The following is a 26,591-nucleotide window of genomic DNA, read 5'->3' on the forward strand; positions in this document are numbered from 1 at the left end:
AGACAGGATTTATATGCATTTGGAGAGGCATGGTCTGACTAGGGATAGTCAGCATGGCTTTGTGCGTGGGAAATCATGTCTCACAAATTTGATTGAGTTCTTAGAGGAGGCGACCAAGAGGATTGACGAGGGCAGGACAATGTCTACATGAACTTTAGCAAGGCCTTTGACAAGGTCACGCATGGTAGGCTGGTCCAGAAGGTTCGAACACATGGGATCCAGGGTGAACTAGGCAACTGGATACAAAATTGGCTTGGTGATAGGAGAGTTGTTTTTCAGATTGGAGGCCGGTGACCAGTGGTGTGCCACAGGGATCGGTGCTGGGCCCTCTGTTGTTTGTCATATATATTCATGACTTGGATGTGAATGTAGGGGGCATGATTAGTAAGTTTGCAGATGACACCAAAATTGGTGGTATAGTGGACAGTGAAGAAGTTGTCTAAGGTTACAACAGGATATAGATCAACTGGGAAAGTGGGCAAGGGATTGGCAAATGGAATTTAATGCAGACAAGTGCGAAGTGATGCATTTTGGGAAGTTAAACCAGGGCAGGACATATACATTGAATGGCAGGGCCCTGGGGAGTGTTCATGAGCAGAGAGACCTTGGGGTGCAAGTACAAAGTTCCCTGAAAGTGGCAACACAGGTAGACAGGGTGGTGAAGAAGACGTATGGCATGCTTGCCTTCATCCACCGAGGCACTGAGTACAAGAGTTGGGACGTCATGTTACAGTTGTACATAACGTTGGTTAGGCCGCATTTGGAGTACTGTGTGCAGTTCTGGTCGCCGCACGACAGGAAAGATGTGATTAAGCTAGAGAGGGTGCAGAAAAGTTTAGGGGGGATATGCGTGGAAAGTTCTTTACGCAGAGGGTGGTGGGCACCTGGAACGCATTGCCAGCGGAGGTGGTAGATGCGGGCACGATGGAGTCTTTTAAGATGTATCTCGACAGATACATGAATGGGCAGGAAGAAAAGAGATACAGAACCTTAGAAAATAGGCGACATGTTTAGAGAGAGGATCTGGATCGGCGCAGGCTTGGAGGGCCGAAGGGCCTGTTCCTGTGCTGTAATTATCTTTCTTCTCTTTGTTCTAAAAGATTCACAAGGATGTTGCCTGGTTTGGAGGGCTTGAGTTATAAAGAGAGATTGGATAAGCTGGGTCTGTTATCCCTGGAGAGAAGGAGGCTGAGAGGGGACATGATAGAGGTATATAAAATTATGAGAGGCATAGATACGGTAGACAGCCAGAGACTGTTTCCCATGGTAGGGGTGAGTAAAACTAGAGGGCATAGATTTAAGGTGAGAGGGAGGAGGTTTAAAGGGAATCAAAGGGGTAAATTTTTCACACAAAGAAATGTGGGTATCTGGAATGAGCTGCCAGGGGAGGTGGTGGAGGCAGGAACAGTAGCAACATTTAAGAGGCATCTGGACAGGTATTTGAATGAGCAAGGCATAGAGGGATATGGAATTAATGCAGGCAGGTGGGATTTGTATAGATAGGCATTATGGTTGGCATGGACGTGGTGGGCCGAAGGGCCTGTTTATATGCTGTACGACTCTATGACTCTATTCCTGGCTGCAATGTATCCAGGAGAGATAGGGACGGAAAAAAAGAGCGTCTTGGCAGTATTATCAAGGGTAATACAATAATTCTACAGAGGGATGATAAACTATACTATATCAAGACTGAATCAATTTATTAAGAGTTAAAGAACAGAAAGGGAACAGTTATATTGCTAGGTGAGTACTACAGACCCCAAAATAATGAGAAGTTTAGAGTAGGAAATTTGTAGGCATATTCCAGAGAAATGTATGAAAAAAGGTAATAGTAGGAGATGTCAATTACCCTCACATATACTGGGGAAAAAAAAGAGTAAAGGGTAAGGAGGGTGAAGAATTCCTCAAATGTGTACAAGTGAACTTCCTTAATCAGTATGTTTCCAGCCCAACAAGGAAGGAAGCAATGCTGGATCTAGTTCGAAGGATGAAGTAGATTAAGTATTAGTGGAGAAACATCTGGGTAATAGTGATCACAATATAATTCAGCTGAGGGTAATTATGGAAAGGGACAAAGAAAAACCAAATTTGAAATTACCCAACTGGAAGAGAGCCAATTTCACTGATTTCAGAGGTAATTTAGAACAAGTGGACTGATTGGCCCGGAAAACATTAAATAAGCAATGACAGGCCTTCAAAGCAAAGATAGTTCAAGTGCAAACTAAGCATATTATCATATTTTCATAAGGAGGAAAGATAGCATGGCCAAAGCAGAGATCCCTGGATGACAAAGGAAATAGAGATTAAAACAGAAAAAGGAGCTTTATGACAAATGTCAGGTACAGGATAGAGTAGAAAATCAGGCAGAATCAGACAGTGCAGGAGGAAACTGAAAAAGGATAGGAGAGCAAAGATGGAACAGGAAAAAAAGATGAGTGGATAATGTAAAAGGGAACTCAACAATCTTTTATAGACATATAAAAAGTAAAATGATAGTTAAAGGAATGGTGGGACCGACTTGGGCCAAAAAAGGAAATCTCTTGCGGGCGCAAAGGGCGTGGCTGAGGTACTGAATGAGTACTTTGCATGTCTTCATAAAAGAAGTGGGTGCAGTTACTGCTGTTGAGGAGAAGGGAGCAGGGTTATTGGATTGGATGAAAGTTTATAGAAAGGAAGTAGTAAGTAGGCTGGCATCACTCAAATTTTGCAAGTCACCTGGTTCAGATAGAATGCATCCTAGGGTGCTTAGGGAAGCTATGGTGGCGATAATAGAAACTCTGACCACAACCTTTCAACTTTCCTTGGATTTGAGAGTGGTGGCAAAGGACCGGAGAGTTGCAAATATTACAACCCTGTTCAAAAAAGCAGATACAGACAAACCTGATAACTACAGGTCAATCAGTCTAATGTCAGTGGTGGAAAAGTACTAGCGACCATGTAGAGAAGCATGGGATAATAAGGGACAGCAAGCATGGATTTGTTAAAGGCAAGTTGTGTCTGATTGCATTCTTTGATGAACTAACAGAGGGTTGATGAAGGTCGTGCAGTAGATGTGTATATATGGACTTTCAAATGGCATTTGATAAAGTCTGCTTGAGATATGTGACGAGTAATGCAAACACACAAAGAAAGCATTTATATAACACCTTTCACGACCTCAGGACATCCCACAACAATTTACAAACAATGAAATACTTTAGAAAGGTAGTTGCTGTTGTAATGTAGGAAACATGGCAGCCAATTTACTCACAGGAAGGTCCCACAAACAGCAGTTTGATAATCACTAGATAATCTGTTTTTAGGTGTAGGTCGAGGGACAAATATTGGTCAGGACACTGGGGAGAACTCCCCTGCTCTTCTTTGAAAAGTGCCATGGGATCTTTTACATCCATCTGAGAGGGCAGATGAGGTATTGGTTTAACATTTCATCTGGAGAAATAGCATCTCTGACAGTGCAGCAATCCTTCAAGTACTGCACTGAATTATCAGCCTAGATTTTGTGGTCAAGTCTCTGGAGTGGAACTTGAACCCACAACCTTTGACTCAGAGGCAAGAGAGCTGAATGGTACATGGCAAGTCTTTCCTTTAATGCAGACTCAGATTCTACACTTTCATTGCTAATTAGAAACAGCAGATTTAAAGTCACCAAGCGCAGAGCATACTTTGCACATTGCTGCAACCAAAGAAAGCAAGTTTGCCAAATGAGGAGCAACAATCGGACTTCAGAGAAACCTTGTTGTAGTGAAATTATATTCTTAATGCGAGACATATAATTTGTATTATTAGACAAATAATTCAAAGAACATGAGTTCAAATCCTACTATGGCAGTTTGAGAATTTAAATTTGCTTTTAAAATAATCTGGAAATAAAAAGCTGGTGTCAGCAATAGTGACCAAGAAGCTGCCAACTCGTTCACAAATGTGCTTCAGGAAAGGATATCTGCCATCCTTACCCAGTCTGGCCTATGTGATTCCAGTCCTACACCATGGCTGACTCTTAACTGCCTACTGAAGAGGCCGAGCAAGCAATTCAGTTGTATAGGGAAACCTGGGATAGGCAATAAATGCTGGCCTTGTCAACAACGCCCAAATCCTGAGAATGAATATTTTTAAAATCTTAGTGTTAACAGTTTAATGAATCAACGAAAGCATTGCCAATTCAGTTACACTAAACAAAAATCATGAAATTGCTGTGTTCCTGACATGGATTCAAAAATTAACCCAAGCGAGATGCAATATTCTGTTTCTTCAGGGCTTGAGATAAACTTGAAGCCATAGTTGCTGAACTGAAATGAACTGTTTTATTTATCTTCCTTTCCAGAAGTCACTGACTAACACTGGTACTTCAGCGAGTGGCCATCATGTGTGAGCCGAGATAAAAAACATTACTGTGCAATTCAACCATAGGGTGCATTACAGCAAAAGGCGTGTGCCTCAGGCGGGAAAGCAGAAAATAGCTGAGGTTCACGCTTCTAATTGCTAACTGGTGATCCGTCTTGAAAAGTGCCTTTGTAGGAACAGCAGGTGAAGACCTGAGCTCAGCTGTGACCCATGGAGTTGAATAACCAACCAAGTTCATTGCCTCAGCTTACACACAAAGGACAGTCATTTGGACAATACACCGGAATGCAGCAGGGCATAAGCTACCATACCCCAGCAACAGTTAGTGTCTTCAGGAGGGTAAAGGGCGGAAAACTGGAGCAATAAAGCCCACTGTACTTTTCTATACACTATAAATATGTTGTGCAAAGCAGTTGGTGCAAAAACCAGAGAGCGAACCTTTCTGGATGTAGAATAGGAGTAAAGCAAGTGTACAATGGCGAGCACCGGCACTCCCAGATTCATGACATGTCCACTGGTACAGTCACAGTATATCTAATTCGCTGCGCATCTGAAACTGCCAGCTCCTGTTGAACGTTAGTCCCATGGGTGTGTACATGACCCAGCAGGGGTTACCACCAAAGAGAGAGTAGAAACTGGGCAAAAATATAGTTCCACCTGATCCAAAATGAACAAAGTAAAGCTTCCACACATACTGACTTCGATTCATTCTCTGGATGTGGGCATCATTGGCAAAGCTTACATTTATTGCCCATCCCGGGTTGCTTGTGGTGGTGTTGGTCGGCCTTCTCCTTGAACCGCTGCAGTCCGTGTGGTGTAGGTACATCCACAGTGCTGTTAGGGAGCAAGTTCCAGAATTTTGACCCAAAGACAATGAAGGAACGGTGATATATGCATGGCGTGTGACTTGGAGAGGAACTTGCAGGTGGTGGTGTTCCCATGCACCAGTAGCCCTTGCCCTTCTAGCCGATGGAGGCTGTGGGTTTGGAAGGAGCTGCCGAAGAAGCCTTGGCAAGTTGCTGCATCTTGTAGATGGTACACACTGCAGCCACTGTGCACAAGGGATATAGAATCCTACAGCACAGAAGGACATTCAGCCCATCTTGCCCGTACGAGAGAGTTATTCAATTAATCCAACTACCCTGCTATATTCCCACAGCCCTGTAAATGTTTCCTTCTGAAGTGTATATCCAAATTACTGTTGAAGGTTACTGTTAGTCTGCTTCCATCACCCTATCAGCATCACAGACTCACACCTAAGCTTCAGCCGTCCTACCAGCTGCTGGAGATGTAAAAGTGGCCCTCAAAAAAGCACCAGGATAGAGCTGGCTGGCAACACCAAGCTTCAGCAGAGCCACAGTCAACTTGTTTGTCCGGCAGGTTGGCAGGAGTGCTCATAGTTCAGTGATAATTTTAACTGGCAGGTTGCTTGTTGCAGAATATACTGTAATCTCATGGACCTAAACTAGTTAAAGAACCTCTAATTTTAGAAAAATTAAAACTCAGTGCAACACAATACACCAATAAGAGCATTCTCTGAACAAAAATCACATGCTGCTTCAACAAAACCCCACATCAGCGATAACCTTGAGTACTTACGAATGTCTCGAAAGTGCAGAATAAGCCTTGCCACCAGACTGAGATACTCTTCCTGTTGGAATACAGAACAGAATGACCGAAACTCAACCTGTATGCCACTGTCCTTATGATATAAAGCATTTCTTAACTGATAAAAATAAAGATGAGATACTTAAAAGTTAGCAGTCCTCAAAATAGAAATGTCCCCCAAGTCCAGATGGATGCATCCTAGGTTACTGGGGGAAGCATGGAAATTGCTTTGCCTCTGGCCACAATCTTCTAATCTTCCCTGGTGCAGAAGTCTAGAGGATTGTAAATGTTAGACCCCCGCTGGAAAAAGGGAGAAGGATGAACCAAGCAACTATAGGCCAGTCAGCCTAACATTGGTGTGGGGAAACTTTCAGAGACATTAATCCAGGACAAAATGAATTGGCATTTAGTAAAGTATGGGCTAATTAATGAAAGTCAGCACAGATTTATTAAAGGCAAATCATGTTTGACCAATTTGATTGTGTTTTTTGATGAAGCAACGGAGAAGATTGAAGAGAGTAGTGTGGTTGATGTTGTGTATGTGGACTTTCAAAAGGCGTTTGACAAAGTATCACATAATAGACTTGTTAATAAAATTAAAGCCCATGGGATTAATGAGACATTGGAAGCATGGATACAGAATTGGCTAAGGACAGAAAGTAGAGAGTAGTGGTGAACAGTTGTTCTTCAGATTAGAGTGCAGTATACAGTGGTATCCCCCAAGGATTGGTGTTGGGACCACAGCTATTTTTGATATGTATTAATGGCCTGGATTTGGACATACAGGGCAGAATTTCAAATTTTGTAGAGTCCAGAGCACGTTCTGGGGCCAACTCGCTTTACTCTGTATCTAACCCATACTGCATCTGACCTGGCAATGTTTAATGGGATAACGTAAGGGAACTTTATATTTAACCTGGGCTGTACTTGACCGGGGAATGTTTAATGAGATAGTATGGAAGGAGCGTTACTCTGTAGTGCACACTGTACATGGTCCAACAATGTGTGGTAGGACAGTGTAGAGAGAGCTTTACTCTGTATCTAACCCATGCTGCAAGAGTTCGATGCTGACAAAAAAAGCCTGAAATGGAAAGTGCTCCATTCCTTCACCGAGCACAAAAGCATACAAAAAAGGTTACAGGCAGAGCCTAAATAAAAGGGGAGTGGGGAAAGAACAAGGAGGGGGTACGGGGGATGCAGGGAGGGGGTGGGGGGATGTGAGGGGGAGGGGGAATGGGAGGTGAAGGGGCAGGGTGTTGGGGAGGGAGTGGGTGGGGGAAGGAGGAGAACAGGAGGGAGGAAGGGGCAAAGGGAATGGAGGGGCGCAGGGAGTGAGGGGAACGAAAAGCTATCACAGGCGAGCGGCAGCTCAATCTGTTTCATCACATCTCAAACTGCACTACATTTCCAACCGAGCCCAGCACGTTCTGGGGCCACCTCACTTACCCTGGTCTTTGCTTTCAGGAAAACGTGGTTTTCCATATCTTTGCTGGATTTGGTGATTGGAGTCCCAGCTGTCCTCATGGCCTCGTCTCTGTAAAGAAAAACAGCCATCAGAGGCAACAGGACTTCCATCAGCACAATGAACAGGGGGCAGGCTGGTCTTAGAGTGACTGTGGGAAATCCCAGAGCATGCTTTCCATAATCAGTTGCACTGTCTCCAGGTAAGTGTTCTTCGTATCCAGACTCTGATGGTCTATTCTGGGTGGAGTTCATAGAAACGGAGAATCACTCGATAACGAAAACTGTCAGACTGGCATTTATAAAATCATTGAAATAAAATTCTCCCAAAATTCTATGTCTGCCCATCACAAAAATGAACCTTGTTTAAATAAAAGGTTCATCGCAGACGCTCAGTTGAGTCTGACTGAACAGTTCTTTCATCAGTTAATTCAGTGAAGTCACAGTTTAACACTAAACAATGCTCCAATTATACCACAGCTACCAGCCTCAGAATCTATTCTTGCAGTGCAATGTGCAATCTGCAGATCAACAGTTATACTGCTCATTGCTGCAGGTTGCAGCCAGCTGCTAGGAAGAACCATGCATCCGTATAGCATAGGTGCAGATCTCCACTCTCTGCCAGCTATCTCTTTTAACGATGAGAGGTGTACAGGCAGGAGCTGTGTGGCCAGGTTTGATTCCCGTTCATATTAAGTTTGCTCATTTCCGTTCAGGTGTTAACAAGGTGGACTTTACAATCAGCGGCAAAAGAACGATGCTCACAGTTCACCTTGCTGATAGCTACCCTCAAAGTTTTTGAATGTTTTCGGTCCAATCTGGAGTCTGATCCAGTGTGGGACCCGCTGCAGGGCAAGAAAAGGCCTATAAAGTTGCCAGAAATAGTAGTAAACCTGAGGACTGGGAGGATTTTAGAATACAGCAAAGGAGGACCAAGAAACTGATAAAGAAAGGGAGATGAGAATATGAATGTAAGCTAGCAAAACATATAAAAATGGACTGTAAAAGCTTCTCCAGGTAGGTTTTTTTTTATTTTAGAGATACAGCACTGAAACAGGCCCTTTGCCCCACTGAGTCTGTGCTGACCATCAACCACCCATTTATACTACTCCTACATTAATCCCATGTTCATACCACATCCCTACCTTCCCTTAATTTCCCTACCTATCCGAGGGGCAATTTATAATGGCCAATTTACCTATCAACTTGCAAGTCTTTGGCTGTGGGAGGAAACCGGAGCACCCTGCGGTAACCCACGCGGTCACAGGGAGAACTTGCAAACTGCACACAGGCAGTACCCAGAATCGAACCTGGGTCGCTGGAGCTGTGAGGCTGCGGTGCTAACCACTGCGGGAGAGAGGGGAGGGGCGGGGGAATGGGGGGGGGAGGGGGTGAGAGGGGGGGCGGGAGGAGTGGGGGGCGGGAGGAGTGGGGAGAGGGGGGGAGTGGGGAGAGGGGGGGAGTGGGGAGAGGGGGGGAGTGGGGAGAGGGGGGGAGTGGGGAGAGGGGGGGAGTGGGGAGAGGGGGGGAGTGGGGAGAGGGGGGGAGTGGGGAGAGGGGGGGAGTGGGGGAGAGGGGGGGAGCGGGGGAGTGGGGAGAGGGGGGAGTGGGGAGAGGGGGGAGGCGAGAGGGGGGAGGCGAGAGGGGGGAGGCGAGAGGGGGGAGGCGAGAGGGGGGGCGAGAGGGGGGGCGAGAGGGGGGGCGAGAGGGGGGGCGAGAGGGGGGGCGAGAGGGGGGGCGAGAGGGGGGGCGAGAGGGGGGGCGAGAGGGGGAGAGGGGGGCGAGCGGGGGAGAGGGGGGCGAGCGGGGGAGAGGGGGGGAGAGGGGGGCGAGCGGGGGAGAGGGGGGAGAGGGGGGCGAGCGGGGGAGAGGGGGGCGAGCGGGGGAGAGGGGGGCGAGCGGGGGAGAGGGGGGCGACTGGGGAGAGGGGGGCGAGCGGGGGGGAGGGGAGAGAGGGGGGAGAGAGGGGGGAGAGAGGAGGGAGAGAGGGGGGCGAGAGGGGGAGAGGGGGGCGAGCGGGGGAGAGGGGGGCGTGCGGGGGAGAGGGGGGCGTGCGGGGGAGAGGGGGGCGTGGGGGGAGAGGGGGGCGTGCGGGGGAGAGGGGGGCGTGCGGGGGAGAGGGGGGCGTGGGGGGAGAGGGGGGCGTGCGGGGGAGAGGGGGGCGTGCGGGGGAGAGGGGGGCGTGCGGGGGAGAGGGGGGCGAGCTGAGGGGGGGAGAGCTGAGGGGGGGGGAGAGCTGAGGGGGGGGGGGAGAGCTGAGGGGGGGGGGGAGAGCTGAGGGGGGGGGGAGAGCTGAGGGGGGGGGAGAACTGAGGGGGGGGGGGAGAGCTGAGGGGGGGGGGAGAGCTGAGGGGGGGGGAGAGCTGAGGGGGGGGGAGAGCTGAGGGGGGGGGAGAGCTGAGGGGGGGGGAGAGCTGAGGGGGGGGAGAGCTGAGGGGGGGGAGAGCTGAGGGGGGGGGAGAGCTGAGGGGGGGGGAGAGCTGAGGGGGGGGGAGAGCTGAGGGGGGGAGAGCTGAGGGGGGGAGAGCTGAGGGGGGGGCGAGCTGAGGGGGGGGCGAGCTGAGGGGGGGGCGAGCTGAGGGGGGGGCGAGCTGAGGAGGGGGCGAGCTGAGGAGGGGGCGAGCTGAGGGGGGGGCGAGCTGAGGGGGGGCGAGCTGAGGGGGGGCGAGCTGAGGGGGGCGAGCTGAGGGGGGGCGAGCTGAGGGGGGGCGAGCTGAGGGGGGGCGAGCTGAGGGGGGGCAAGCTGAGGGGGGCGACTTGAGGGGGGCGACTTGAGGGGGGCGACTTGAGGGGGGCGACTTGAGGGGGGCGACTTGAGGGGGGATGATTGGGGGAGAGATATGGGAAGTGATGGGGGGTGAGATGAGGGGGGTGAGTCGAGGGGGGGGGTTGAGGGGGGTGATTTGAGGGGGGTGATGGGGGGGGGGGGTTGAGCAGGGGTGGGTAGATGGGGGGGGTGTGATGAGGTGGGTAAGATGGGCGGGTGAGATGAGGGGGGCGAGGCGCAGGGGGGGGCGAGAGGAAGGGGGGGCGAGGTGAGGGGGGGCGAGGTGAGGGGGGTCGAGGTGAGGGGGGTCGAGGTGAGGGGGTCGAGGTGAGGGGGGTCGAGGTGAGGGGGGTCGAGGTGAGGGGGGTCGAGGTGAGGGGGGTCGAGGTGAGGGGGGTCGAGGTGAGGGGGGTCGAGGTGAGGGGGGTCGAGGTGAGGGGGGGTCGAGGTGAGGGGGGTCGAGGTGAGGGGGGTCGAGGTGAGGGGGGTCGAGGTGAGGGGGGTCGAGGTGAGGGGGGTCGAGGTGAGGGGGGTCGAGGTGAGGGGGGTCGAGGTGAGGGGGGGCGAACTGAGGGGGGCGAACTGAGGGGGGGCGAACTGAGGGGGGGCGAGCTGAGGGGGGGCGAGCTGAGGGGGGGGGCGAGCTGAGGGGGGGGGGGCGAGCTGAGGGGGGGGGCGAGCTGAGGGGGGGGGCGAGCTGAGGGGGGGGGCGAGCTGAGGGGGGGCGAGCTGAGGGGGGGCGAGCTGAGGGGGGGCGAGCTGAGGGGGGGCGAGCTGAGGGGGGGCGAGCTGAGGGGGGCGAGCTGAGGGGGGCCGAGTTGAGGGGGGGCGAGTTGAGGGGGGGCGAGTTGAGGGGGGGCGAGTTGAGGGGGGGCGAGTTGAGGGGGGGCGACTTGAGGGGGGGCGACTTGAGGGGGGGCGACTTGAAGGGGGGCGACTTGAAGGGGGGCGACTTGAAGGGGGGCGACTTGAAGGGGGGCGACTTGAGGGGGGCGACTTGAGGGGGGCGACTTGAGGGGGGCGACTTGAGGGGGGCGACTTTGAGGGGGGCGACTTGAGGGGGGCGACTTGAGGGGGGCGACTTGAGGGGGGCGACTTGAGGGGGGCGACTTGAGGGGGGCGACTTGAGGGGGGCGACTTGAGGGGGGCGACTTGAGGGGGGCGACTTGAGGGGGGCGACTTGAGGGGGGCGACTTGAGGGGGGCGACTTGAGGGGGGCGACTTGAGGGGGGCGACTTGAGGGGGGCGACTTGAGGGGGGCGACTTGAGGGGGGCGACTTGAGGGGGGATGATCGGGGGAGAGATATGGGAAGTGATGGGGGGGTGAGATGAGGGGGGTGAGTCGAGGGGGGGGTTGAGGGGGGTGATTTGAGGGAGGTGAAATGAGGGGGGTGATGGGGGGGGGTTGAGCGGGGGTGGGTAGATGGGGGGGGTGTGATGAGGTGGGTAAGATGGGCGGGTGAGATGAGGGGGGCGAGGCGCGGCGGGGGCGAGAGGAGGGGGGGGCGAGAGGAGGGGGGGGCGAGAGGAGGGGGGGGCGAGAGGAGGGGGGGCGAGAGGAGGGGGGGGCGAGAGGAGGGGGGGGCGAGAGGAGGGGGGGGCGAGAGGGGGGGGCGAGAGGGGGGGGGCGAGAGGAGGGGGGGCGAGAGGAGGGGGGGCGAGAGGAGGGGGGGCGAGAGGAGGGGGGGCGAGAGGAGGGGGGGCGAGAGGAGGGGGGGCGAGAGGAGGGGGGGCGAGAGGAGGGGGGGCGAGAGGAGGGGGGGCGAGAGGAGGGGGGGCGAGAGGAGGGGGGGGCGAGAGGAGGGGGGGGCGAGAGGAGGGGGGGCGAGAGAGGAGGGGGGGGCGAGAGGAGGGGGGGGCGAGAGGAGGGGGGGCGAGAGGAGGGGGGGGCGAGAGGAGGGGGGGGCGAGAGGAGGGGGGGGCGAGAGGAGGGGGGGGCGAGAGGAGGGGGGGGCGAGAGGAGGGGGGGGCGAGAGGAGGGGGGGGCGAGAGGAGGGGGGGCGAGAGGAGGGGGGGCGAGAGGAGGGGGGGGCGAGAGGAGGGGGGGCGAGAGGAGGGGGGGCGAGAGGAGGGGGGGCGAGAGGAGGGGGGGCGAGAGGAGGGGGGGCGAGAGGAGGGGGGGCGAGAGGAGGGGGGGCGAGAGGAGGGGGGCGAGAGGAGGGGGGGCGAGAGGAGGGGGGGCGAGAGGAGGGGGGGCGAGAGGAGGGGGGGCGAGAGGAGGGGGGGCGAGAGGAGGGGGGGCGAGAGGAGGGGGGCGAGAGGAGGGGGGGCGAGAGGAGGGGGGGCGAGAGGAGGGGGGGCGAGAGGAGGGGGGGCGAGAGGAGGGGGGGCGAGAGGAGGGGGGGCGAGAGGAGGGGGGGCGAGAGGAGGGGGGGCGAGAGGAGGGGGGGCGAGAGGAGGGGGGGCGAGAGGAGGGGGGGCGAGAGGAGGGGGGGCGAGAGGAGGGGGGGGCGAGAGGAGGGGGGGCGAGAGGAGGGGGGGGCGAGAGGAGGGGGGGGCGAGAGGAGGGGGGGGCGAGAGGAGGGGGGGCGAGAGGAGGGGGGGGCGAGAGGAGGGGGGGCGAGAGGAGGGGGGGCGAGAGGAGGGGGGGCGAGAGGAGGGGGGGCGAGAGGAGGGGGGGCGAGAGGAGGGGGGGCGAGAGGAGGGGGGGCGAGAGGAGGGGGGGCGAGAGGAGGGGGGCGAGAGGAGGGGGGGCGAGAGGAGGGGGGGCGAGAGGAGGGGGGGCGAGAGGAGGGGGGGCGAGAGGAGGGGGGGCGAGAGGAGGGGGGGCGAGAGGAGGGGGGGCGAGAGGAGGGGGGGCGAGAGGAGGGGGGGCGAGAGGAGGGGGGGCGAGAGGAGGGGGCGAGAGGGGGGATGAGTTGAGTTAGGGTGAGTTGAAGGGGTGAGATGAGCGGGGTGAGTTGAGGGGGGGTGAGTTGAGGTGGGTCTGAGGGGGGTGAGTTGAGGGGGGTGAGTTGAGGGGGGTGCGTTGAGGGGGGTGCGTTGAGGGGGGTGCGTTGAGGGGGGTGCGTTGAGGGGGGTGCGTTGAGGGGGGTGCGTGAGGGGGGTGCGTTGAGGGGGGTGCGTTGAGGGGGGTGCGTTGAGGGGGGTGCGTTGAGGGGGGGGGTGCGTTGAGGGGGGTGCGTTGAGGGGGGTGCGTTGAGGGGGGTGCGTTGAGGGGGGTGCGTTGAGGGGGGTGCGTTGAGGGGGGTGCGTTGAGGGGGGTGCGTTGAGGGGGGTGCGTTGAGGGGGGTGCGTTGAGGGGGGTGCGTTGAGGGGGGTGCGTTGAGGGGGGTGCGTTGAGGGGGGTGCGTTGAGGGGGGTGCGTTGAGGGGGGTGCGTTGAGGGGGGTGCGTTGAGGGGGGTGCGTTGAGGGGGGTGCGTTGAGGGGGGTGCGTTGAGGGGGGTGCGTTGAGGGGGGTGCGTTGAGGGGGGTGCGTTGAGGGGGGTGCGTTGAGGGGGGTGCGTTGAGGGGGGTGCGTTGAGGGGGGTGCGTTGAGGGGGGTGCGTTGAGGGGGGTGCGTTGAGGGGGGTGCGTTGAGGGGGGTGCGTTGAGGGGGGTGCGTTGAGGGGGGTGCGTTGAGGGGGGTGCGTTGAGGGGGGTGCGTTGAGGGGGGTGCGTTGCGGGGGGTGCGTTGCGGGGGGTGCGTTGCGGGGGGTGCGTTGCGGGGGCGGGCGGAGCGAGGGGAGGGCGGGGCGAGGGGAGGGCGAGGCGAGGGGAGGGCGAGGCGAGAGGAGGGGTGGGCGAGAGGAGGGGGGGGCGAGAGGAGGGGGGGCGAGAGGAGGGGGGGCGAGAGGAGGGGGGGCGAGAGGAGGGGGGGCGAGAGGAGGGGGGGCGAGAGGAGGGGGGGCGAGAGGAGGGGGGGCGAGAGGAGGGGGGGCGAGAGGGGGGGGGCGAGAGGAGGGGGGGCGAGAGGAGGGGGGGCGAGAGGAGGGGGGGCGAGAGGAGGGGGGGCGAGAGGAGGGGGGGCGAGAGGAGGGGGGGCGAGAGGAGGGGGGGCGAGAGGAGGGGGGGGCGAGAGGAGGGGGGCGAGAGGAGGGGGGCGAGAGGAGGGGGGGGCGAGAGGAGGGGGGGGCGAGAGGAGGGGGGGGCGAGAGGAGGGGGGGCGAGAGGAGGGGGGCGAGAGGAGGGGGGCGAGACGAGGGGGGCGAGACGAGGGGGGGGGGGCGGGACGAGGGGGGGGCGGGACGAGGGGGGGGCGGGACGAGGGGGGGCGGGACGAGGGGGGGGGCGGGACGAGGGGGGGGGCGGGACGAGGGGGGGCGCGGGACGAGGGGGGGCGCGGGACGAGGGGGGGCGCGGGACGAGGGGGGGCGCGGGACGAGGGGGGGCGCGGGACGAGGGGGGGCGCGGGACGAGGGGGGGCGCGGGACGAGGGGGGGCGCGGGACGAGGGGGGGCGCGGGACGAGGGGGGGCGCGGGACGAGGGGGGGCGCGGGACGAGGGGGGGCGCGGGACGAGGGGGGGCGCGGGACGAGGGGGGGCGCGGGACGAGGGGGGGCGCGGGACGAGGGGGGGCGCGGGACGAGGGGGGGCGCGGGACGAGGGGGGGCGCGGGACGAGGGGGGGCGCGGGACGAGGGGGGGCGCGGGACGAGGGGGGGCGCGGGACGAGGGGGGGCGCGGGACGAGGGGGGGCGCGGGACGAGGGGGGGCGCGGGACGAGGGGGGGCGCGGGACGAGGGGGGGCGCGGGACGAGGGGGGCGCGGGACGAGGGGGGGCGCGGGACGAGGGGGGGCGCGGGACGAGGGGGGGCGCGGGACGAGGGGGGGCGCGGGACGAGGGGGGGCGCGGGACGAGGGGGGGCGCGGGACGAGGGGGGCGCGGGACGAGGGGGGGCGCGGGACGAGGGGGGGCGCGGGACGAGGGGGGGCGCGGGACGAGGGGGGGCGCGGGACGAGGGGGGGCGCGGGACGAGGGGGGGCGCGGGACGAGGGGGGGCGCGGGACGAGGGGGGGCGCGGGACGAGGGGGGGCGCGGGACGAGGGGGGGCGCGGGACGAGGGGGGGCGCGGGACGAGGGGGGGCGCGGGACGAGGGGGGGCGCGGGACGAGGGGGGGCGCGGGACGAGGGGGGGCGCGGGACGAGGGGGGGCGCGGGACGAGGGGGGCGCGGGACGAGGGGGGGCGCGGGACGAGGGGGGGCGCGGGACGAGGGGGGGCGCGGGACGAGGGGGGGCGCGGGACGAGGGGGGGCGCGGGACGAGGGGGGGCGCGGGACGAGGGGGGGCGCGGGACGAGGGGGGGCGCGGGACGAGGGGGGGCGCGGGACGAGGGGGGGCGCGGGACGAGGGGGGCGCGGGACGAGGGGGGGCGCGGGACGAGGGGGGGCGCGGGACGAGGGGGGGCGCGGGACGAGGGGGGGCGCGGGACGAGGGGGGCGCGGGACGAGGGGGGGCGCGGGACGAGGGGGGGCGCGGGACGAGGGGGGGCGCGGGACGAGGGGGGGCGCGGGACGAGGGGGGGCGCGGGACGAGGGCGGGCGCGGGACGAGGGGGGGGCGGGACGAGGGGGGGGCGGGACGAGGGGGTGCGGGACGAGGGGGTGCGGGACGAGGGGGTGCGGGACGAGGGGGGGCGGGACGAGGGGGGGCGGGACGAGGGGGGGCGGGACGAGGGGGGGCGGGACGAGGGGGGGCGGGACGAGGGGGGGCGGGACGGGGGGGCGGGACGGGGGGGCGGGACGAGGGGGGGCGAGCGGGGGAGGGGGGGGCGAGCGGGGGAGCGGGGGAGCGGGGGAGAGGGGGGCGAGCGGGGGAGAGGGGGGCGAGCGGGGGAGAGGGGGGGAGTGGGGAGAGAGGGGGGCGAGCGGGGGAGAGGGGGGTGTGCGGGGGAGAGGGGGGCGTGCGGGGGAGATGGGGCGTGCGGGGGAGATGGGGCGTGCGGGGGAGAGGGGGGCGTGCGGGGGAGAGGGGGGCGTGCGGGGGAGAGGGGGGCGTGCGGGGGAGAGGGGGGCGTGCGGGGGAGAGGGGGGCGAGCTGAGGGGGGGAGAGCTGAGGGGGGGAGAGCTGAGGGGGGGGAGAGCTGAGGGGGGGGAGAGCTGAGGGGGAGGAGAGCTGAGGGGGGGGGGAGAGCTGAGGGGGGGGGGGAGAGCTGAGGGGGGGGGGAGAGCTGAGGGGGGGGGGAGAGCTGAGGGGGGGGGGAGAGCTGAGGGGGAGGGAGAGCTGAGGGGGGGGAGAGCTGAGGGGGGGGGGAGAGCTGAGGGGGGGGAGAGCTGAGGGGGGGAGAGCTGAGGGGGGGGAGAGCTGAGGGGGGGGCGAGCTGAGGGGGGGGGCGAGCTGAGGGGGGGGCGAGAGGAGGGGGAGGCGAGAGGAGGGGGGGCGAGAGGAGGGGGGGCGAGAGGAGGGGGGGCGAGAGGAGGGGGGGCGAGAGGAGGGGGGGCGAGAGGGGGGGGGCGAGAGGGGGGGGTGAGTTGAGGGGGGGGTGAGTTGAGGGGGGGGTGAGTTGAGGGGGGGGTGAGTTGAGGGGGGGGTGAGTTGAGGGGGGGGTGAGTTGAGGGGGGGGTGAGTTGAGGGGGGGTGAGTTGAGGGGGGGGTGAGTTGAGGGGGGGGTGAGTTGAGGGGGGGTGAGATGAGGTGGGTCAGATGAGGATTGAGTTGAGGGGGGTGCGTTGAGGGGGGTGCGTTGAGGGGGGTGCGTTGAGGGGGGTGCGTTGAGGGGGGTGCGTTGAGGGGGGCGGACGGAGCGGGGGGCGGGCGGAGCGGGGGAGGCGGGCGGAGCTGGGGGCGTGAGGAGCGGGCGGGCGAGCGGAGAAGGGGGGCGAGCGGAGAGGGGGGCGAGCGGAGAGGGGGGCGAGCGGAGAGGGGGGCGAGCGGAGAGGGGGGCGAGCGGAGAGGGGGGCGGGCGGAGCGGGGGGAGGCGGGCGGAGCTGGGGGCGTGAGGAGCGGGCGGGCGAGCGGAGAAGGGGGGCGAGCGGAGAGGGGGGCGAGCGGAGAGGGGGGCGAGCGGAGAGGGGGGCGAGCGGAGAGGGGGGCGAGCCGAGTGGGGGGGCGAGTCGAGTGGGGGGCGAGTCGAGTGGGGGGGCGAGTCGAGTGGGGGGGCGAGTCGAGTGGGGGGGCGAGTCGAGTGGGGGGGGCGAGGGGAGGGTGGGGCGAGGGGAGGGTGGGGCGAGAGGAGGGGTGGGCGGGAGGAGGGGGGGCGGGAGGAGGGGGGGGCGGGAGGAGGGGGGGGCGGGAGGAGGGGGGGCGGGACGAGGGGGGGCGGGACGAGGGGGGGCGGGACGAGGGGGGGCGGGACGAGGGGGGGGCGGGACGAGGGGGGGCGCGGGACGAGGGGGGGCGCGGGACGAGGGGGGGGCGCGGGACGAGGGGGGGGCGCGGGACGAGGGGGGGGCGCGGGACGAGGGGGGGGCGCGGGACGAGGGGGGGGCGCGGGACGAGGGGGGGCGCGGGACGAGGGGGGGGCGCGGGACGAGGGGGGGCGGGACGAGGGGGGGGCGGGACGAGGGGGGGGGCGGGACGAGGGGGGGGCGGGACGAGGGGGGGGCGGGACGAGGGGGGGGCGGGACGAGGGGGGGGCGGGACGAGGGGGGGCGGGACGAGGGGGGGGCGGGACGAGGGGGGGGCGGGACGAGGGGGGGGCGGGACGAGGGGGGGGGCGGGACGAGGGGGGGCGGGACGAGGGGGGGCGGGACGAGGGGGATGAGTTGAGTTAGGGTGAGTTGAAGGGGCGAGATGAGCGGGGTGAGTTGAGGGGGGGTGAGATGAGGGGGGTGAGATGAGGGGGGTAAGATGAGGGGGGTAAGATGAGGGGGGTAAGATGAGGGGGGTAAGATGAGGGGTAAATGGGCGGGTGAAATGAGGGGGGTGAGTTGAGCGGGGATGATTGGGGGAGATATATGGGAAGTGATGGGGGGGTGAGATGAGGAGGGTGAGTCGAGAGGGGGTGAATTGAGGGAGGTTGAGTTGAGGGAGGTTGAGTTGAGGGGAGGTGATTTGAGGGGGTTATGGGGGGGGAGTTGAGAGGGGGTGAGTAGAGAGGGGGTGAGTAGAGAGGGGGAGAGCAGAGAGGGGGAGAGCAGAGAGGGGGTGCGCAGAGAGGGGGGGAGCAGAGAGGGGGGGAGCAGAGAGGGGGGGAGCAGAGAGGGGGGGAGCAGAGAGGGGGGGAGCAGAGAGGGGGGGAGCAGAGAGGGGGGGAGCAGAGAGGGGGGGAGCAGAGAGGGGGGGAGCAGAGAGGGGGGGAGCAGAGAGGGGGGGAGCAGAGAGGGGGAGAGCAGAGAGGGGGAGAGCAGAGAGGGGGAGAGCAGAGAGGGGGAGAGCAGAGAGGGGGAGAGCAGAGAGGGGGAGAGCAGAGAGGGGGAGAGCAGAGAGGGGGGGCGAGATGAGGGGGGGGGCGAGTTGAGTGGGGGGGCGAGTTGAGTGGGGGGGCGAGTTGAGTGGGAGGGCGAGTTGAGTGGGGGGGCGAGTTGAGTGGGCGGGCGAGAGGAGGGGGGCGAGAGGAGGGGGATGAGTTGAGTTAGGGTGAGTTGAAGGGGTGAGATGAGCGGGGTGAGTAGAGGGGGGGGCGAGACGAGGGGGGGGGCGAGACGAGGGGGGGCGAGACGAGGGGGGGCGAGTAGAGGGGGGGGCGAGACGAGGGGGGGGCGAGACGAGGGGGGGGGCGAGACGAGGGGGGGGGCGAGACGAGGGGGGGGCGAGACGAGGGGGATGAGTTGAGTTAGGGTGAGTTGAAGGGGTGAGATGAGCGGGGTGAGATGAGCGGGGTGAGTTGAGGGGGGGTGCGATGAGGGGGGTAAGATGGGGGGGTAAATGGGCAGGTGAGATGAGGGGGGTGAGTTGAGCGGGGATGATTGGGGGAGAGATATGGGACGTGATGGGGGGGTGAGATGAGGAGGGTGAGTCGAGAGGGGGGGGAATTGAGGGAGGTTGAGATGAGTGGGGGGTGAATTGAGGGAGGTTGAGATGAGTGGGGGGGCGAGTCGAGTGGGGGGGCGAGTCGAGTGGGGGGGCGGGACGAGTGGGGGGCGGGACGAGGGGGGGGCGGGACGAGGGGGGGGCGGGACGAGGGGGGGCGGGACGAGGGGGGGCGGGACGAGGGGGGGGCGGGACGAGGGGGGGGCGGGACGAGGGGGGGGCGGGACGAGGGGGGGGCGGGAGGGACGAGGGGGGGGCGGGACGAGGGGGGGGCGGGACGAGGGGGGGGGCGGGACGAGGGGGGGCGGGACGAGGGGGGGGCGGGACGAGGGGGGGGCGGGACGAGGGGGGGGCGGGACGAGGGGGGGGCGGGACGAGGGGGGGGCGGGACGAGGGGGGGCGGGACGAGGGGGGGGCGGGACGAGGGGGGGGCGGGACGAGGGGGGGGCGGGACGAGGGGGGGGCGGGACGAGGGGGGGGGCGGGACGAGGGGGGGGCGGGACGAGGGGGGGGCGGGACGAGGGGGGGGGCGGGACGAGGGGGGGGCGGGACGAGGGGGGGGCGGGACGAGGGGGGGGCGGGACGAGGGGGGGGCGGGACGAGGGGGGGGCGGGACGAGGGGGGGGCGGGACGAGGGGGGGGCGGGACGAGGGGGGGGCGGGACGAGGGGGGGCGGGACGAGGGGGGGGCGGGACGAGGGGGGGGCGGGACGAGGGGGGGGGCGGGACGAGGGGGGGGCGGGACGAGGGGGGGGCGGGACGAGGGGGGGGCGGGACGAGGGGGGGGCGGGACGAGGGGGGGGCGGGACGAGGGGGGGGGCGGGACGAGGGGGGGGCGGGGGACGAGGGGGGGGCGGGACGAGGGGGGGGCGGGACGAGGGGGGGGCGGGACGAGGGAGATGAGTTGAGTTAGGGTGAGTTGAAGGGGCGAGATGAGCGGGGTGAGTTGAGGGGGAGTGAGATGAGGGGGGTAAGATGAGGGGGGTAAGATGAGGGGGGTAAGATGAGGGGGGTAAGATGAGGGGGGTAAGATGAGGGGGGTAAGATGAGGGGTAAATGGGCGGGTGAAATGAGGGGGGTGAGTGAGCGGGGATGATTGGGGGAGAGATATGGGAAGTGATGGGGGGGTGAGATGAGGAGGGTGAGTCGAGAGGGGGTGAATTGAGGGAGGTTGAGTTGAGGGGGGTGATTTGAGGGGAGGTGATTTGAGGGGGTTATGGGGGGGAGTTGAGAGGGGGGTGAGTAGAGAGGGGGTGAGCAGAGAGGGGTGAGCAGAGAGGGGGTGAGCAGAGAGGGGGTGAGCAGAGAGGGGGTGAGCAGAGAGGGGGTGGCAGAGAGGGGGAGGGCAGAGAGGGGGTGGGCAGAGAGGGGGAGGGCAGAGAGGGGGAGGGCAGAGAGGGGAGGGCAGAGAGGGGGAGGGCAGAGAGGGGGAGGCAGAGAGGGGGGAGGGCAGAGAGGGGGAGGGCAGAGAGGGGGAGAGCAGAGAGGGGGAGAGCAGAGAGGGGGAGAGCAGAGAGGGGGAGAGCAGAGAGGGGGACGAGTTGAGCGGGGGGGCGAGTTGAGCGGGGGGGGCGAGTTGAGCGGGGGGCGAGTTGAGCGGGGGGGCGAGTTGAGCGGGGGGGCGAGTTGAGCGGGGGGGCGAGTTGAGCGGGGGGGCGAGTTGAGCGGGGGGCGAGGTGAGGGGGGGGGCGAGGTGAGGGGGGGCGAGGTGAGGGGGTGGCGATGTGAGGGGGGGCGAGGTGAGGGGGGGCGAGGTGAGGGGGGGGCGAGGTGAGGGGGGGGCGAGGTGAGGGGGGTCGAGGTGAGGGATTCGAGGTGAGGGGGTCGAGGGGGGCGAGAGGAGGGGGGGCGAGAGGAAGGGGGGGCGAGAGGAAGGGGGGCGAGAGGAAGGGGGCGAGAGGAAGGGGGGGGCGAGACGAAGGGGGGGGCGAGACGAAGGGGGGGGCGAGACGAAGGGGGGCGAGACGAGGGGGGGGCGAGACGAGGGGGGGCGAGACGAGGGGGGGGCGAGACGAGGGGGGGGCGAGACGAGGGGGGGGCGAGACGAGGGGGGGGCGAGACGAGGGGGGGGCGAGACGAGGGGGGGGCGAGACGAGGCTGGTGAGTTGAGTTAGGGAGAGTTGAAGGGGTGAGATGAGCGGGGTGAGTTGAGGGGGGGGTGTGATCAGGTAGGTAAGATGGGGGGTAAGATGAGGCTGGTGAGATGAGGGGTGGGCGAGGTGAGGGGGCGCGAGGCGAGGGGGGCGCGAGGCGAGGGGGCGCGAGACGAGGGGGGGCGAGACGAGGGGCGGGGCGAGACGAGGGGGGGGGCGAGACGAGGGGGGGGCGAGACGAGGGAGTGGGTGAGATGAGGGGAGGGGAGGTGAGATGAGATGAGATGAGGGGGGTGATGTGAGGGGGGTGGATGAGGGGGTGGTGAGGGGGGGTGAGGGGGGGTTGAGGGGGGTGATGAGGGGGGGTGAGGGGGGGTGAGGGGGGGTGAGGGGGGTGAGGGGGGGTGGGGGGTGAGGGGGTGAGGGGGGTGATGAGGGGGGGTGATGGGGGTGAGTCGAGAGGGGGTGAGTCGAGAGGGGGTGAGTCGAGAGGGGGTGAGTAGAGAGGGGGTGAGTAGAGAGGGGTGAGTAGAGAGGGGGTGAGTAGAGAGGGGGTGAGTAGAGAGGGGGTGAGTAGAGGGAGGGTGAGTTGAGGGAGGGTGAGTTGAGGGAGGGTGAGTTGAGGGAGGGTGAGTTGAGGGGGGGGTGAGATGAGAGGGGGTGAGATGAGAGGGGGTGAGTAGAGAGGGGTGAGTAGAGAGGGGGTGAGTAGAGAGGGGGTGAGTAGAGAGGGGAGAATTGAGGGAGGGTGAGTTGAGGGAGGGTGAGTTGAGGGAGGGTGAGTTGAGGGAGGGTGAGTTGAGGGAGGGTGAGTTGAGGGAGGGTGAGTTGAGGGAGGGTGAGTTGAGGGAGGGTGAGTTGAGGGAGGGTGAGTTGAGGGAGGGTGAGTTGAGGGAAGTTGAGTTGAGGGAGGGTGAGTTGAGTGGGGGGTGAGATGAGTGGGGGGTGAGATGAGTGGGGGGTGAGGGGTGAGATGAGAGGGGGTGAGATGAGAGGGGGTGAGATGAGAGGGGGTGAGTAGAGAGGGGGTGAGTAGAGAGGGGGTGAGTAGAGAGGGGGTGAGTAGAGAGGGGGTGAGTAGAGAGGGGGTGAGTAGAGAGGGGGTGAGTAGAGAGGGGGTGAGTAGAGAGGGGGTGAGTAGAGAGGGGGTGAGTAGAGAGGGGGTGAGTAGAGAGGGGGTGAGTAGAGAGGGGGTGAGTAGAGAGGGGGTGAGTAGAGAGGGGGTGAGTAGAGAGGGGGTGAGTAGAGAGGGGGTGAGTAGAGAGGGGGTGAGTAGAGAGGGGGTGAGTAGAGAGGGGGTGAGTAGAGAGGGGGTGAGTAGAGAGGGGGTGAGTAGAGAGGGGGTGAGTAGAGAGGGGGTGAGTAGAGAGGGGGTGAGTAGAGAGGGGGTGAGTAGAGAGGGGGTGAGTAGAGAGGGGGTGAGTAGAGAGGGGGTGAGTAGAGAGGGGGTGAGTAGAGAGAGGGTGAGTAGAGAGAGGGTGAGTAGAGAGGGGGTGAGTAGAGAGGGGGTAAGTAGAGAGGGGGCGAATTGAGGGAGGGCGAATTGAGGGAGGGTGAGTGGAGGGAGGGTGAGTGGAGGGAGGGTGAGTGGAGGGAGGGTGAGTGGAGGGAGGGTGAGTGGAGGGAGGGTGAGTGGAGGGAGGGTGAGATGGGGTTGGTGATGGGGGGGGTTGGTGATGGGGGGGTTGGTGATGGGGGGGGTGGTGATGGGGGGGTTGGTGATGGGGGGGTTGGTGATGGGGGGGTTGGTGATGGGGGGGTTGACGAGGGGACTGATGAAGGAGTTGATGGGGGATTGATGAAGGGGTTGGTGGGGGGGTTGATGAAGGGGTTGATGGGGGGGATTGATGAAGGGGTTGATGAAGGGGTTGATGAAGGGGTTGATGGAGGGGATTGATGAAGGGGTTGATGGGGGGATTGATGAAGGGGTTGATGGGGGGATTGATGAAGGGGTTGATGGGGGGGATTGATGAAGGGGTTGATGGGGGCTTGATGAAGGGGTTGATGGGGGGATTGATGAAGGGGTTGATGAAGGGGTTGATGGGGGGGATTGATGAAGGGGTTGATGGGGGGGCTGATGAAAGGGTTGATGGGGGGGCTGATGAAAGGGTTGATGGGGGGCTTGATGAAGGGGTTGATGGGGGGGCTGATGAAAGGGTTGATGGGGGGGCTGATGAAAGGGTTGATGGGGGGGCTGATGAAAGGGTTGATGGGGGGGCTGATGAAAGGGTTGATGGGGGGCTTGATGAAGGGGTTGATGGGGGGATTGATGAAGGGGTTGATGGGGGGATTGATGAAGGGGTTGATGGGGGGATTGATGAAGGGGTTGATGGGGGGGCTGATGAAAGGGTTGATGGGGGGGGTTGGATAAATGGGTGGTCGATGAGGGGGGTGGGGGTTTGATGGGGGTGGGGGTTTGATGGGGGGGGGGTTGCTGGGAGGGTGCTGATGCGGGTGAAATGACGGGGGAATGATCGGAAGGGTTCAGGGGTGGCTGGAATAGAGGAGTAAATGTGGGAGATCTGGGGGGGGTGGATGAGAATCCGCTGCCCTGCCTTGGCCCCTCTCAGTTCCGGAGCTTACACTCATTAAGAGGCAGCTCCGGATCTCTCGCCCACGCAGGAAGCTGTCACCCGGCAGCGATTCTCAGCAAAGCCCGAGGTCTCCCCCGGTGTCTAGGCCTAGGTTCATTCCCCGGCCCTGCGGTGGTTCCGAGGCCCGGGACCGTGTCTGCCGTTGCGGATTTGCCCCGCTTCCATACTCACATCTGCGCCACCACTTTCTGCCGAAATGCGAGGCTCCGCCAGTCGCTGTCGTTCACGTTCACATCCATGGTGCCGCCACACTGACTCACAGAACAACGCACAGCCTGACGGGCAGGAGCAGGACCGGGGGAGACGCGAGGCGGGAGGAGTCCTCCAACCGCAGGGGGCGCCGAGTCTTCCCGCAGCAGGAGGCGCCGAGTCCTCCCACCGCAGGGGGCGCCGAGTCCTCCCACCGCAGGGGGCGCCGAGTCTCCCCGCAGCAGGAGGCGCCGAGTCCTCCAACCGCAGGGGGCGCCGAGTCTTTCCGCAGCAGGAGGCGCCGAGTCCTCCCACCGCAGGGGGCGCCGAGTCCTCCCACCGCAGGAGGTGCTGAGTCTTCCAAACGACAGGTGGCGCAGTGACATCCTCCATGTAGGTGGCGCTGTGCCTTTCTTTTCTCCCCGCAAAACACCATCAGACAATAAAGCATGGAGAGGCTATTCGGCCCTTCATGTCTGCCGTGCCATTTAATAAGTTCAAGGCTGAACTTCTAAATCAACTCCCCAAGAGTCCAAAAAATCTGTCCATCTCAGCATTGAATATACTCATCGACAGAGCATCCACAACCTCTGGGCTAGAGAATTCCAAAGATTCACAAACCTCTGTGTTGAAGAGATTCATCATCTCAGTCCAAAATGGCCAACCCCTTATCTTGAGTCTATGACCCCTATTTTTAAACTCTCAGCTCTGAGAAACAGCCTCTCGGCACCTACCCCGTCAAGCTCTCTAATAATGTTATACTTTTCAATTAGATCACCTCTCATGCTCCAGGGAATAAAGGTCCATTGTGCTCAATCTCTCCTCAATGACATAGGTATGAAGGGGGGGGGGGGGGGGGGTAAGGTCCTGAAAGCAGATTTCATGGGAACTAGGAAGGAGATTAAAAAGCAAGACCTCAAAAGCAGTATTCTCAGGATTAATCCAGTCTCACATGCAAGTGAGCGTAGGAATAAGGAAATTGAGTGATTGAACATGTGGCTGGAGAACTGGTGTAGGAGGGAGGGGATCAGATTTCTGTGAGATTGGGACCAGTTCTGGGGCAGGTGGGATCTGTACAAGATGGACGGGTTGCATCTTAGCAGGACTGGGACGAATATCCTCGCAGGGAGATTTGCTAGTGCTATTGGAGAGGGATTAAACTAAATTGTCAGGGGGATGGGAACCTCAGACGGAGGTCAGATTGGAGGGAAGCAAAACTGGTAACTTGTCTGAGGTATGGGAACCAGGAGCAAATTCTTTTGGGCCTCCTTATCTCGAGAGACAATGGATATGCGCCTGGAGGTGGTCAGTGGTTTGTGAAGCAGCGCCTGGAGTGGCTATAAAGGCCAATTCTAGAGTGACAGGCTCTTCCACAGGTGCTGCAGAGAAATTTGTTTGTCGGGGCTGTTGCACAGTTGGCTCTCCCCTTGCGCCTCTGTCTTTTTTCCTGCCAACTACTAAGTCTCTTCGACTCGCCACATTTTAGCCCTGGCTTTATGGCTGCCCGCCAGCTCTGGCGAACGCTGGCAACTGACTCCCACAACTTATGATCAATGTCACAGGATTTCATGTCGCGTTTGCAGACGTCTTTAAAGCGGAGATGTGGACGGCCGGTGGGTCTGATACCAGTGGCGAGCTCGCTGGACAATGTGTCTTTGGGGATCCTGCCATCTTCCATGCGGTTCACATGGCCAAGCCATCTCAAGCGCCGCTGACACAGTAGTGTGTACAAGCTGGGGATGTTGGCTGCCTCGAGGACTTCTGTGTTGGAGATACGGTCCTGCCACCTGATGCCAAGTATTCTCCGGAGCCAGCGAAGATGGAATGAATTGAGACGTCGCTCTTGGCTGACATACGTTGTCCAGGCCTCGCTGCCATAGAGCAAGGTACTGAGGACACAGGCCTGATACACTCGGACTTTTGTGTTCCGTGTCAGTGCGCCATTTTCCCACACTCTCTTGGCCAGTTTGGACATGGCAGTGGAAGCCTTTCCCATGCACTTGTTGATTTCTGCATCTAGAGACAGGTTACTGGTGATAGTTGAGCCTAGGTAGGTGAATTCTTGAACCACTTCCAGAGCGTGGTCGCCAATATTGATGGATGGAGCATTTCTGACGTCCTGCCCATGATGTTCGTTTTCTTGAGGCTGATGGTTAGGCCAAATTCATTGCAGGCAGCCGCAAACCTGTCGATGAGACTCTGCAGGCACTCTTCAGTGTGAGATGTTAAAGCAGCATCGTCAGCAAAGAGGAGTTCCCTGATGAAGACTTTCCGTACTTTGGACTTCGCTGTTAGACGGGCAAGGTTGAACAACCTGCCCCCTGATCTTGTGTGGAGGAAAATTCCTTCTTCAGAGGACTTGAACGCATGTGAAAGCAGCAGGGAGAAGAAAATCCCAAAAAGTGTGGGTGCGAGAACACAGCCCTGTTTCACGCCACTCAGGATAGGAAAGGGGTCTGATGAGAAGCCACCATGTTGAATTGTGCCTTTCATATTGTCATGGAATGAGGTGATGATACTTAGTAGCTTTGGTGGACATCCGATCTTTTCTAGTAGTCTGAAGAGACCACGTCTGCTGACGAGGTCAAAGGCTTTGGTGAGATCAATGAAAGCAATGTAGAGGGGCATCTGTTGTTCACGGCATTTCTCCTGTATCTGACGAAGGGAGAACAGCATGTCAACGGTCGATCTCTCTGCACAAAAGCCACA

General features: G+C 62.1%; 1 protein-coding gene across 4 annotated transcripts in view; it reads right to left on the reverse strand.

Annotated features, from left to right (window-relative positions):
• med15 (mediator complex subunit 15) overlaps nt 1-24,019 on the reverse strand; it is a 219,181-nt gene extending 195,162 nt beyond the window's left edge. For all 4 annotated transcript variants that reach the window (XM_068055440.1, XM_068055438.1, XM_068055439.1 and 1 more), the window contains exons 1-3: nt 23,865-24,019; nt 7,396-7,483; nt 5,941-5,992 (exon numbers count right to left, since the gene is read on the reverse strand). In XM_068055440.1, coding sequence (XP_067911541.1) covers nt 5,941-5,992; nt 7,396-7,483; nt 23,865-23,932 — 208 coding nt within the window. In that variant the 5' untranslated portion in view covers nt 23,933-24,019. The remainder of the gene's footprint in view (nt 1-5,940; nt 5,993-7,395; nt 7,484-23,864) is intronic.
• Nucleotides 24,020-26,591: the final 2,572 nt, after the last annotated feature.

This window comes from Heterodontus francisci, chromosome 23, assembly GCF_036365525.1.
Source record: "Heterodontus francisci isolate sHetFra1 chromosome 23, sHetFra1.hap1, whole genome shotgun sequence".
NCBI classification, from domain to species: domain Eukaryota; kingdom Metazoa; phylum Chordata; class Chondrichthyes; order Heterodontiformes; family Heterodontidae; genus Heterodontus; species Heterodontus francisci.